Source organism: Cydia pomonella, chromosome 15 (assembly GCF_033807575.1).
Source record: "Cydia pomonella isolate Wapato2018A chromosome 15, ilCydPomo1, whole genome shotgun sequence".
In the NCBI taxonomy this organism is placed as follows: domain Eukaryota; kingdom Metazoa; phylum Arthropoda; class Insecta; order Lepidoptera; family Tortricidae; genus Cydia; species Cydia pomonella.
The window spans coordinates 17627639-17642227 of record NC_084717.1 but is presented as its reverse complement, the minus strand read 5'-3'; the positions used below and the strand labels follow the sequence as shown (position 1 = coordinate 17642227).

General features: G+C 36.7%; 1 protein-coding gene across 7 annotated transcripts in view; it reads left to right on the top strand.

Annotated features, from left to right (window-relative positions):
• Positions 1-14589, top strand: part of LOC133525528 (mitogen-activated protein kinase kinase kinase 11) — a 118434-nt gene that overhangs the window by 86022 nt on the left and 17823 nt on the right. For 4 of the 7 annotated variants that reach the window (XM_061861805.1, XM_061861803.1, XM_061861802.1 and 1 more), the window contains exons 2-6: positions 3182-3321; positions 10046-10238; positions 12122-12297; positions 13679-13699; positions 14225-14414. In XM_061861805.1, the coding sequence (XP_061717789.1) occupies positions 3182-3321; positions 10046-10238; positions 12122-12297; positions 13679-13699; positions 14225-14414 (720 nt within the window). The remainder of the gene's footprint in view (positions 1-3181; positions 3322-10045; positions 10239-12121; positions 12298-13678; positions 13700-14224; positions 14415-14589) is intronic. The other 3 variants (XM_061861806.1, XM_061861804.1, XM_061861801.1) reach the window with 1 other exon arrangement.

Here is a 14589-nt window from a genome sequence, read left to right as displayed (position 1 = left end):
ATTTTTTTATAGCGGGAAATTGTGTATTTGGTAATACTCAATAAATGGAATTCATTCATAAAGTGTGTATGCACTTTTGCAGCTGGGTTGACACCCACAAAGTATAAGGACCAGTAGTGGCAATTAGGATTGCAAATAACAATTATAGGACCGTGAATAACGCTTTTACTGGCCTTTAATCATTACTTTCGTGATCTTAATAATAAACTGAATTCCTTAATCAGCTTAATCACTAAACCTAAACAGAAACGCACGGGAAAACCCCCTTCGAATTACTGAAACAGCGTCTAGACTGATTTATAGCACAGTTCGTAGTACGATGAGTGTAGAGAGTAAAATATGCGTAGGCGCACCGCGTCAACTAAAACACTAACAGTAAATCTTAATAACTGGCCGTATGTGAACCTTATGTTGTTGCAATAAGGTGTACGAATTGTTAATTAACAGTGTAGATGAAATTGAAATCCATTTTATCTTACCCTTTTTTTAGGTGTTAGATATTAATTTAGATATAAACAAATATTGTGTGCCCTGTCATGAATTGACCTAACTTTAACTGTAACATATTTGTGTAATTATGTTCATGATTACCTATGCAATACATGAATTGAATTGAAATGATTATTTATTACGTTTGACACTCACTTACGATTCTATAAATATACTGGTGTATCTAGTTTTAAATATACACCTGACGAAAATAGGTTAATTATGTATTCGTCTTAGAACAATTTTACTGCTGGCCTTCAGGCGCTTCAATGAATAAATATTAATTATTTGGAAACAATCTTACACAGAACGACCAGTGTAATATTCATATTACTAATGTTACTCTATTATTACTACAGATGTCATTACTAAGTGTTATACCTAATTTCCTTCTAAACTGTACTAAGCTCAAGATATGTACAGGTACAGTAAACACCTTATAGATAGATTAGATAGTGCGTCTAAAGTGGCCTAATTTATCGGTACATATATTTATGTATATTGTGTGATATTATCATTATTATTGAACACATCTTTATATCAAAGGTGTGTTACGATACGAGTTTACTTATTAGGCTATTTTAGACGCCACTATCTATTTGATGCTAACTGTACGACATTTATCTCAGGACGTTCTACCACATTTATCTCAGGACGTTTGTGATGGTGGTGCTTGCATCTTTGTCGTATTATTTGGATTTCGCAATAAATAATTATCCTGTTTTCAATTGTAGGTAATAACTTAAAATTTAATGTTAGGTATCTTGAACTCGTATAATGTGTACTGTAGGCAAGCTCTCAATTTTCAATGAGCCGTCGGTGTTGCGATCGTAAAGCTGCTTGTCCCCCCGGTCACGCTCGTTGTGGGAAACACGCCTCGCTTACGCTCGCGGACGTACCTATATACTATGCATATTTCTATATACATACTGTATAAAAAGTAACAATGCTCGTCTTAGCTTGAAATCTTATAATGTTTATTGTAGACTCTCAATTTTCAAAGAGCCTGTGGTGTTGCAATCGTAAAGTTGCTTGCTCCCCCGGTCACGCTCGCGGTGGGAAATACGCCTCCCGTTGTGCTGCACCCTATATGGTAAACATACTTATGAAACAAACAGTACTTATGTATGGCCGTAAAGTATCCGTAGCGTTTACGAGCATTTGACATGCTGACAAAAAGAACAGGCAATTTCAATTAACCAACAACTTTTGTACATTCAAAGCCGGAACATACCGACTCCTTTTGCATTAACTATACGTGTTACGCATCCCATCTAGTGTGCTTCAAAAATGGGTGAAACGCAAGTTCAATTTGTGAAGGCAAGAGTGATGGTGATGGCACTGATGGCACTAGCGCTGCTACAATAGGTAAATGTTAATGTTGGCCGCATTGGTGTAATTTAGGTATCAGTATTGGCCGAACGTTAATTAGAATTGACCATTACGAATTGAACCATAAACGGTAACCGTCCGTTACGGTTTACGGTTCAATTTGTATTATTTGTAATGGTTAATTTTCGATATGGTCAATTCTAATTAACGTTCGGCCAACACTGTTTATGTTGGTAAATATGTTGATGTTTATATATATATATATATATTTATGTATCGTAATATACTATTTGCTATTTATGTATGTGTATTATTATTTTTTCTCCAATCTTCCAATTCTATCACTTACTGCATCACCTACTCACACCTACCTACCTACTTGTTTGTGTTGCCTTGTCTCCACTACCGAACGATTATTTAGAAGAGATCGCTCATTACCGATAAGACCGCCTATTGTCTACAGGTTAATCTTAATGCTTAATTTATATGTCATATTTCTTTTGATATTGTTGAGTAATAAAGAATATTTGTATTGTATTGTAAATCTGGGGAAAGGGATCCCTTTGTTTGACATAATTATTGAAAGTCATAATGTAATGATAGTCATATTATCATTAGTCATAACTCTGAAACCGTTAACTTTTCAGGAATTTCCTTAGATTATCCTATAGATAGGTTAGGTTAGGTTAGGTTTGTTTTATGGCAATCCTGAAAAATTACGCGTTTCTGAGAAAAACCAAATTATGACTAACGAAAATGCGGACAAACAATACATTATGACTTAAAACTTTATGGGAAACAATAGAGACCCCTGGGGAAAGGCTCGTTGGTTTATCTACGTGACTCACTCTCCAAAAATTGGGACTTATTCGCATCCCATTGCCTAATTTTCTTAACGTTTTGGTGATAATATACTAAATACTATCTTCCAATACAATGCGACGCTTCACGCAGTGTACTTTGTCAACTCTCCTAAGCCGATGCGATAAACCGCAATTATAAGCCCGCGTCTATTTACATTTATTCTTCACCGCCTATGTGCACTTGTTGTGGCCATATCGCCAAAACTGCATAGCAAAAAGCATTAATTTATTCTACATAATAACCTCCAAAACCTACGTGCTTAGGTCACATTTAGCCGATCGACAGCCCACAGCTAAGCCTACGTCGTGAATATATATCAAGATACAAAAATATTAGTAATATATTCTTGTCAATTATTGATTTAAAACACCTAACCTATACATATTGAGATCATTCAGTTTTATGATTATTACTTTGTAAAAAACTATTAAAACGTTTGAGTTTCTACCTCGACATCCTGTATTTAATATTTTCTAAATTTTTTTTTTTTTTTCAGTTCTCCTGAGCGAAGCAATCCTTCCCGACGACAACCTAGAAGACAAGACGCTCAAAATCACTGACTTCGGGTTAGCACGGGAGGTGTATAAGACCACCAGGATGTCTGCCGCGGGGACCTACGCCTGGATGCCTCCGGAGGTATGCATCTATCCCTCTTATTGTATTTTGTGTCGAGATGGTCTAAACAGGCGTCGTACACACGGACGCGGATCCGCTGTATGAGCGAGCCAGCGCTATCAACATTATATAGCAATGTCCCGTTTGCACGTACACTGCCGCGCGGATCCGCCTTCGTGTGTCCTAACCGTCAGGTACCAACTTAGAAGATAAAACCCTCAAAATAAGCGACTTGGGGTTGGTGCAAAAGGTGTATACTTAAAACACGTAGCACGTAGGCGTAAGGTTTATTAATTTTCTAAAGTCTCATTGTAAAAAGATCGTTCGAAAGTATCCCGAAACTATCTAGTTTAAATACGGGAGAATCCCAGCGGATGTATTACGAGTCTGTCTGTTAGATAAATAACTAATATTCGGCTTCCGGGCTTGATAATGCTTACGCTTTATGTACACTTATCCAATAACAAAAATTTAAACAGCAAGATAATGATAAATAGGGACTCGTGCTATAATTGTTAACTAAGCCCTTCAGTTTCTAATTGTTAAACACATGACACAAACTAGGTAATTGTAATCTTGTAGATGTTTTCAAGAAAATCTTTAACACTAAATACCTAAGCTTGCCTGACAGACAATTATATGATCCTTATATCAGTTTATTATCTCCTTAGCTACTGTCTCGATCGAGGTCGTAAAATTTTACGAGTCTTGTTCTTGTATTCCTTGAGAATACTTCGCTTTGTTCTGATTCAGAGATAAAGTCTGAGACTGAAAGTGTTAGTACAATTTGATAATCGTGAATCAATTCCTACCTAGCTTAATAAAGAGTACGTTGATTGTTATACTTACTATCATAAATAATTTGTAACAATAACTTATTGCATAATTTGCAATACCTCGTCGAAGTCCCATACCTATTTGAACAGTATATGATATTGATTGATAAAGCAATTGCAACTACATATTATATAATCCTAGTGAACTTTATATTATTCCTCGGTATGTTATTTACTTCTTGGTATGTCAACGTTGTCTGGTACATTCGCTTTTTTTGTGCATTGCGTTTATAAAAAAGTATATGTGGCTTACCACATCAAAACAACCGTATAGCGACAAGTAAATATGTAAATACCAGTGGCGGATCGTTCAAAGAACTCGATTCCCACCGGCTTGTCTAAACTTCAGCCCGTTGAGTACTTTCACGATCGGTTTATGGAGAAAAGGAAAGCAAAATTAGCTCCGGGTTCCCTACGAATGTTTGTGACGCGCCGCCACTGGTAAATACTATCATTAGGTAAAATTCATATTTAATTTAACCTTGTTGTTACACCAACAATACACTAACACGAGATACAAACCACTGCACTATCAGTAAAATGCTTCTACAAATACATGCTTAAGATTTTAATATAAAGTTAAACACGACACGAGACGTACCTATTATTATCGACAAACGTGATGTAAACACAATAACGTTTCATACTTACCTACTTTACCGGGTTTCTCAAGCAAAACGGCCTATCGCTATAGAAAATTCCTATAACTTAAGCCTTTCTGAAACTGAGGTCATAATAACAAGTATAAACAAGCAGTTAGTAGTGTAGTTATAATCTATGGGTAAATCCACGGTGACTCACGTTACTTTGTAGTCACTATTCCTAACAATCTTGTCGTATATTTGAGATCAAGAGCTTTCTACCTCGAAAACTTGATAATAATATCACAGAGTACATTACTGCGAATGAATTGTCGAAGTACTTTTTCTCCAACAAATTATGGAAATTGGAGAAAAGTAGAAAATAACTCTGTGACTCACGTTACAAGAAATGGACACGGAGTTTTTCGCCTTTTGTGTTTATTGATTTCCCTTTGATTATTGAATGAATTTGTTTTAACAAAATAACAACGCAATGACATAAATAATCAAGCTTCTTTAATAGTTAACCAAATGAAACCTAAGATACACACTTATTAAAATAAACTATAAAACCTCACGAACTCACGTTACAGCGATTTCGTGAATCACGTTACTTGCGACTACCTAGAATATTTTGATATTTTTTTATCATTTCTAGCAAACAAATGGCATATTTTTTACTTATTATTATTATTAGAATTAGATAAAATAAATTGTATAAAGGCTATAAATTATATTTTTTTATTCAGCTAGTGGGTTTATGTCATCTTGTTTTTCCATTTCGGTATAATGTATAATTTGGGGTTAATAACCTGCTTTTTCTTTTACACCTTTGTCGAATGCTTGCGATATTTGTGCTTTTTCCAACTTACCACACTGCCAATACATTATATGACACTTTGATATGCCAGTGACGGCAAGCCTATGTTTTTTCTTATACTCTTCATACTTTCCTTCGTCTTTCAGCTTCTGTCTTCTTCTTTTTGCCCTTTCTGCCGCTGATAGAGGCATTGTAGCTCCAAAATACATTAAAATATTTAGTTACTCTCTTTACAGTAGCAATAACGCGATTCACTGTGACTCACGTTACAAGTATCTCAAGTCAAGTATTTCTTTAAAATAACACTTTTGCGGAGAAATAAACCGCGAGAATGACATCATCTAAGCCAAATCATATACACATAGTTCAATATAAGTTCATTTGTCCAAAGCTTCAGTACAGTAAATGAAAAATATTGTTTTTTGCGTTACTCACGTTACTCAACGACATGCAATTTTCATTCTCCTCTTACATAATTTTCTTTCAACTTATGATAATTGTAATCAAAGTACCGCGTGAATAATTTAATAGACAACAGATAAATAAAGGTTACTTACCTCTTCTTTGCGTAAAAATCAATTAAAGTCGTAATATTTATAATCACTTATTTTACGTTCGTAGTTGATTCCGCAAGCAGCACTTACAATGTCGGAAATTATGACAACCGTTGACTTATTATTGACTCAAGGTTATAAAATTTGTTCTGCTACCCTCATTTGTTTATTCTACATTCAGACACATTCTAAATTCAATAGTTTATTTTTTCGTTGTCATGTCCGAGTTACGCGGAAAGACCCTATGCGTATTGATTAGGTAATAAATCCGTAAGGTCAATGTCCATGCCTCTTATAAAGTCGGATGATGTAATAATCGTATTTAGATGACATTTATTATTTGCCTGCTTAATGTCTTGTTTACCATTTCATAGCGTAGTTTTTGCAACCAACTGATCTGATTAAGGTCAATGGTAATTACCGTCTAAAAAAATGCTAATGGTAAAAAGCGCTGGTGGCCTAGCGGTAAGAGCGTGCGACTTGCAATCCGGAGGTCGCGGGTTCAAACCCCGGCTCGTACCAATGAGTTTTTCGGAATTTATGTACGAAATGTTATTTGATATTTACCAGTCGCTTTTCGGTGAAGGAAAACATCGTGAGGAAACCGGACTAATCCCAACAAGGCCTAGTTTTACCCTCTGGGTTGGAAGGTCAGATGGCAGTCGCTTTCGTAAAAACTAGTGCCTACGCCAAATCTTGGGATTAGTTGTCAAAGCGGACCCCAGGCTCCCTTAAGCCGTGGCAATATACCGGGACAACGCTAGGAAGAAAGGTAATTACCGTCTATCAGGTAAGACCGTCTACAAGCTCTTTCGTCGCTTCTAACTCTTGCGTTTGTGCACATATACACGGTGTAAAACGAGGAACTCGAAATATTTTAACCACGCATTTCTGAGGCCAAAAGAACGAAACATTGTTAAGTATATGAGTTTATATCAATTTCGCCAAAAATATAGATTTTTTTTTGGTTCTTTGTACCTAAAAAAAGTTATTAGTAAACCTGTCCCTTAAAATATTTTTTTACTTATTTTCTTGTTATACCTAGTTTTTGCAAAGTCTTATTTGAGTAGCTAAAATGTAGTGACTGTTCGTTTATTTTTATCATATTTCAATGCTTAGAAATGTTCAAACAGTTGTTACTGTTTTGTATTTTACTCTTTTTTAAACATTTGTTAATATTGTATAAAGCAGTTAATCTTAATGAAAATCACTTTAATGTGTGCTCGGTAGATAATTTTTTTTTTAGTGTACTTCCGACCGTTGACGTGATTTAATAAACCTTAAATTGAGTTTACCCATAAACTTTTCGTTAAAAAAGGTACAGTTATATCATAAAATTCATAAATGTGAGAAAAGATATTAGTTCGGACCAAAAGTATATTCAACAAATTTTCTCCTAAAAGACTATACGTAGATAAGACACCGTGGTCTGGACATTGCGAAATCATTATCAGTAGTATTCCATGATAACGCGTAGAAAATTTTGCTAAACTTGGCTCGACCTTGAACTGTGAGAATGTGGTCATTAGACTTTGTAATGGACTAGTATTTTGGCCTCAAACCACGTGTAGGGATCAAGGACTTGAAACGTAGATTTATATCTCTTGAAAAACACATTTAGGCTATTTTGGGATCCCGTACCCAGTTCTAACAACATTGTTACTTGTAGTTGTATATTATTTATAAGTAGGGCTTGTAGCGCGTTATAAATAACGCCAATTAATGAGTATCACGCACGTTTGTGTACGGGATTATCTTTAACAAGTCTAGTGATAATTAAGTGTAAGTAAATATTTGTGTCAAACTTTTTTACTACGACTATGACACGTTTAAACGTCAGTTGCCTACATTACACCTGTAAAATCACTCAAGGCGATGTATATACTTCTAATATCCTTTAGTTTTCTAGTTCGAACTCGTGTCTATTTATTTTGTATTGAGTAAGTATTTGTTTATTTTGTTTTTGTTTGTCATTGATCGTTACTTCTTTTCTACCCATTTCCTCAAAGATTAATTGGAAGAGATCCCAAACAATAAACGTTGTTCATATTTATTTTTATCTGTAACTGTGTTTCTCGTGTTTTTCCTATGTACAATGAAGCATATAATATGTGTTTATGTTTATATTATATAAGTTACTCACTATACTGAGTACCCGTTTTCGTTCACGGCCGCCCTGTCAGATTTCGATCTGATCGGAAATGGGATTATTATTCACCTCAGCCAGTGGGAGGCGCTGACGCCTCGCGCATTGCGTACGCACACAATGTCGTGTAAATCTCGAATTACTTGCTTAAGCATATTCAACATAAATTCTGGCAAAAATAAGAAAGGGATGTCCTTAACCCCGGGCAATGGTGTAATGATCATAACGATTCATACAGTCGGGCGTTCAAACGACTGAAACTACTGCTTTTATTTAAACAATATGCCTCATCAGTCATCACATATTCATATTTTTTCCGATTTGTAATTGTACATTACTATAGAGGCCAGGAAACGAAGGGTTGCAGGTCAACTAGATATAGATGGATAGGTCGCCGAGATTTGTATAACGCTTTTACTGCTTTTCTCAAACTGGCAATGAATTATTTCATTGTAGTCAATTTGTTTTATTCGTAGGTTTACACAAATTACGAACCTACTAATATTTGATGGTTGAATTCCACGACGTTGTGTCACAATTTGACGTTAAAGAAGGTTGCTTTACAGGCCTAGGTCTGTAAGGCTGTATGAAATTCCTTTACATGTCATCTTCACTCATCTCACCAGATACGTATTATTTCCGAACTTATTTGAAGAAGTCATGTCAACTTTCATTGCAAGTTTGAGAAAAGTATTTTTACTAAATGTAAAGGTAGGTAGCAGTGTTGGCCGAACATTAATTAGAATTGACCTTTAACCATTACAAATTGAACCGTAAACCGTAACGGACGGTTACAGTTTACGGTTCAACTTGTAATGGTTAATTGTCAATTCTAATTAACGTTCGGCCAACACTGGTATAGGGAGGTACATTTCTCATTAGCTTATCAAATTTTAAAAAGGAAATAAGAGTATTATGTATGAGGAAATATTTACTTAATCAGTCATAAATGTAAATCCACAGAATGACTTATGATATCATCTGCTCTAGAATTATTAAAGTTGATTTTGATACAGATGTATTAATAGACGTCTACACATAGTCATTGATATTGCAATGGCTTTCTCGTTACGAATATGACGCGTCTATTCCCGTTATCTGAATGTCGTCATTAATCGGAAGCAAAACCCATTTATTACGTTATATACTCGTACAATCAGACTATTTATTTAAACTTGTTCACAATTTTTTTTACAATCTTAACATTTTTATTTTCTTTCTACCCAGTATTACGAGCAATAGGAGGACGTGTCCTAAGGTTTTTATTTCCATTGCGTTACCATTTGAAACAAAAGGGGTTGTATACAACTTTTAATAATATGACAAAATGACTTGAACGTAAAATAAGACTAAGTATATTTTTATTTTATGTGTATAATTACATTACTCGTCATTATAGTAATTTACAGTATATATGGCGCTAATTTATCGCCCTAGTGCGGCGCGGTAACTAGCACTATACGTGCGGTGCGTATGTCGAAAATTTAAAGGGCCCTCCCCTATGTACTGTAAAACGTTATACATTACACGTGCGAAAAGGTTATTCGCAACTCGAGTCAATTTAAAACACTCCCTTTGGTCGTGTTTTAATTTTCCTACACAATATTAACCTTTCATATGTTTGTGGCATAAAAATATCCTCGGAGGCGCTGTATAGATCGTGTCATTCACGACGACGCGTTGACTCGTAATTTCATGTAATTAAAGGTTAGATTTGACTAATCTGCGCGTCATCGTGAATGGCACCAACTAAAAATCTAAAAGATTACACAGACAAGAGTTAAACCGAATTCATCTCAAATTTCCAGGTGATAAAGAACTCCACCTTCTCCCACGCGTCCGACGTGTGGTCGTACGGCGTGTTGCTCTGGGAGCTGCTGACAGGGGAGACACCGTACAAGGGTATCGACGCGCTGGCCGTGGCGTACGGCGTCGCCGTCAACAAACTGACGCTGCCCATCCCCAGCACGTGCCCCGAGCCGTGGCGGAAGTTGATGCAAGGTAAATTAGAGAGAGAGAGAGAGCTAACAGGGGAGACGCCGTACAAGGGTATTGACGCGCTGGCCGTGGTGTACAGCGTCGCCGTCAACAAGCTGACGCTGCCCATCCCCAGCACGTGCCCCGAGCCGTGGCGGAAGTTGATGCAAGGTAAATTAGAGAGAAAGAGAGAGAGAGCTAACAAGGGAGACGCCGTACAAGGGCATCGACGCGCTGGCCGTGGTGTACAGCGTCGCCGTCAACAAGCTGACGCTGCCCATCCCCAGCACGTGCCCCGAGCCGTGGCGGAAATTGATGCAAGGTAAATTAGAGAGAAAGAGAGAGAGAGCTAACAGGGGAGACGTCGTACAAGGGCATCGACGCGCTGGCCGTGGCGTACGGCGTCGCCGTCAACCAGCTGACGCTGCCCATCACCAGCACGTGCTCCGAGCCGTGGCGGAAGTTGATGGAAGGTAAATTAACTGTGCAAATATATAGATAGAGATGGAGATGCCAAGTACACCGATCGGTAGTCATCCGGACAACAACTCTATCGCAAAGTTTCTCCCGTCAGTGACGCGTCAGCTTTTATCTGACATAAAATTTACTAGGTGATTCTTGTAAGATTTGGATATATTCGATTGCTCTCTGATCTGCCCCTATACAACATGTTCCTTTGGGAGTAGTTCACATCATAGAAAACAAGCCGTAAGCCGTCGCCCTGACATTTGATACAGTCATAACTTAAGCGCCGTAAATAAGGTCTACAGGTAGTAATTTGACTAGACATGATCATACAAGGAATTGTCTTAGAGATTGTTTAGCTAACAGGTATCAATATGCTATTTTCTCTTGAATTTTTCCTTATATATTGAGATTATTGAGATATGTTTACTGCATATGTATTAATGACCTCCAACCTCAGTCGACATGTGACATCAACACATGTAAAACGAATTTGTGTTCAAACGCAATCACCAACTTGGATTTTCCCAAAGTTGACGTAAACCCCAAATCACAAAGGGAGGTCAAAGCGCGTCGCATACTGTTTTGCAATCCATCTCATATTTACTACCGACTCCGTGAGCTGTAGAGCTCGAGAATCCCCACGGCTCCGCTATATTGATAAAAAATCCAGAAAAATATACCTAATTAACAAAGCTGCTCACAAAATTTCACTAGAATCAGTTGAGAAATGTAACCTGTAAGTAAGAACAACCGGACACACGTAAGTATTTTTGCTAAAACGGAGACGCTTTGCTTCAGAATCGTTCAGCTAGTTACTAGGGTAAGTTAAAATGTCAGTGAAGCAAAATTACCAATATAAAGTGCGCTTAGTGGGTGAGACCGGATTTTACGATTGTTGTCGTCGTAGCGGCGGGCGTACAGATTGATAAGGCTTGATACTGCGAGTCAAGGTCTCCTCGAGGAAATATGATGCAAGAGCGGGATAAATGCAACTGTTTTTCCTATGTTGATATCCTGTATATATTCAAGGATCCTCGTGTAAAGTTTACACTGTTCGGTCCTTAGTTACACAATTTGTAAATTTTATTGCAACATTATAAATAACATTTTGTAATAACTAGTTTAATGTTTTAGTTGTATTTTTGCTCACTAGTTTGATACTTTCTGTCATACAGCTAAACCATTAACTTGTACCATCAGGTTCAAATTTGCATGGACAATTTATGAATGATTTCATTTATAACTTGTCCACTTTTGAACCCTTACTGTATCTAAGAGTCGGTTGCACCAAGCTGTACATTTGTTTTGCACGGGAAGATTCATAGTTATCTGCTGTGTTGTGTGTCGTTAATTACTCCGTCCAATATAGTCGGTAACTTTAAGTGTGCTTTTATAATGACAATTTGTACTTCGTAAAGTAACTTTTTTTTTGTTCGTAGCATGCTGGGACTCAAGTCCGCGCTCGCGGCCGCTCTTCCCAGAGATCCTGATCCAACTAGAGCACATCAGACAGTCAGAGTTTACGCGAGCACCCCACGAATCCTTCCACACCATGCAGGAGGACTGGCGAGTCGAGATCGAGGAGGTTCTGCGGGAACTAAGGAGGAAAGAGAAGGTAAACAACTTTTATAGTAGATTCTCGCTATAATGACGAGCAAGGAGAAATTAAGGCTTTGGAACTCGGGATAATAGGGAAATTAATGCGAAATTATTAAGTACCTTAAGAACATTCGAGAGTCGTTCAACACCAAGCAAGAGGACTGGCGAGTCGAAATTCTGCGGTTCTGCGGGAACTGAGGAGAAAAGAGAAGGTAAGTTATCCGCGCTCGCGGCAGCTCTTCCCCTAGATTCTGATCCAACTGGAATACACCAGACAGTCAGAGTTCACGCGAGCACCCCACGAGTCCTTCCACTTCATGCAGGAGGACTAGCGAGTGGAGATCGAGAAGGTTCTGTGGGAACTGAGGAGAAAAGAGAAGGTAAACAATTTATGCTGGAGATTATTTACTCTCAAATCATTTCTTCATCATACATGCGGAGTCAGGAGAATTTGAAGCTCAGAATGAAAGGGAAAGTAAAGAGTAATTTCTGATAAACTCGAGAGCATCCAAGAGTTGTTTCACATAGTGCAGGATCCGGTCTGGAGGTTCGAGGAGAACTGAGGAGAGAAAAGCAGGTAACAATTCTATGGGGTTTTTGAGCATTTTGGATTCACGTCTCGATAAATTCGACCGCAAATACAACTGCGTGATAAAATAATTATATTAACTGATATGCTTGTGTTTCTAGCGATTTGTCTAAGTACATTATTTGATAAGAATTCGTTGTATCTACGTGAATCGATACTAAAAAGTGTTAATCTTTCATGATTAACTATGAATACGAGTATGAAATATTTTACACCGACATTTATAAAAGTAAATGAGTCAGTCTTAATGTAACTAACAAATAACCAGCACATCATATTTATATTGGTTAAAATAGCTAAATTATATAACACAGTACCCTGAATGGTGACTAATATAATATTCCAGTAAGTAATTAACAATATCGTTTGCCTACCAACCAGACCATTCTCCGTTCAGTAAGCTCAGAGTCAACAGTGTTATAATTTTTTTTTTAAGTGTTGGCTTTATAAATCAGAATGGTGAAAATCTACTGCTGATTTTTGATATTTTTATACTAGTTAATAGGATATGTTCAAGGCGTCAAAATATTTGTATTCAATGGGATTTATGTTTTTCCCATGTCTAGTATTAACCCTAAAAACATGCCTTGATGCATATTTCACACATTTTTCGATTTCATAATTTATATCTTCAAAATGCTATTTACTGACACGCCTATTTATTAATGACGCTTACTCTTGATAAATTATTTTTATATCTCACTAACTTATCGCAAATGCTCGTTTGCTTCACAAAGCGAATTTCAACCCTACGTGTATTGATTTGTACTAACCTAACGCTCTGTTTCATTTGTAACGCTTGCAATAGGAATGCAAAACTATAGAGGAGGTTAGTAGTATTTGTTCTGATTCATTTTAGCACATTTCTATATTATTTTTATGTTTTATTCCTGTATTTGCCTGTTGTTTACATCACAAGCGTACGACTCAGTTTGCATTATTGTTCTTTTTACCAATCCTCTATTGTTAAACGCATCATAATATCGACATCACATTCATGTTTCATGTTGGATTTAATTATAAGAATCTCATTTTTAAAATAAAACATAAGTTTTATAGTATTACAATTTAGGTACATTAATTGTTTTTCTCTCTCTCCAAATTTTCATAGTTTAAAAAAATCAGATTAATTTCATTCAACCCGTTAATGTGTTAATTTTAAAACACGAGGATTCATTCAACTTGGTAAACTTCTGAAAAAGGCAGTCAAAATAATTATTAAAGCATCCACACTATTTCCCAACAAAAAAAAATCATTAACATTAAACAATCCATTTTCTTCATGAATCAATTCATTATTCTAAGTTTTTTTAATACAAATATAGACTTTTTTCTAAAACCACCTCCTTTCTAGGAACTCCGATGTCGTGAAGAAGAGCTCTCCCGAGCGCAACTCCAGCAGCGACTGATCGAGCAGAACCTCGCGCAGAAGGAGCGGGAACTCGAGATGAGGGAGTTTGATCTCGCGGCCAGAGAACTGCACATCCTTATAGTTGCCAGCAACATGTCCCATACGCAGCCGCCGCAGCCTAATAAGAGAAAGGGTAAGTCAGTTTTTAGTACATATAATAACAGAAATTGTTGGCAGGTGTAAAAAAGCTTCAGCTGACCAACTTCATTAAACTTATGGTATATAGATTCACGTTAATAAAACTACATAATAAAAAAAAGGGTGAGTGTTCCTTTGGTATGTGAATTGTGGAGGTTGTAGAGAGTGTG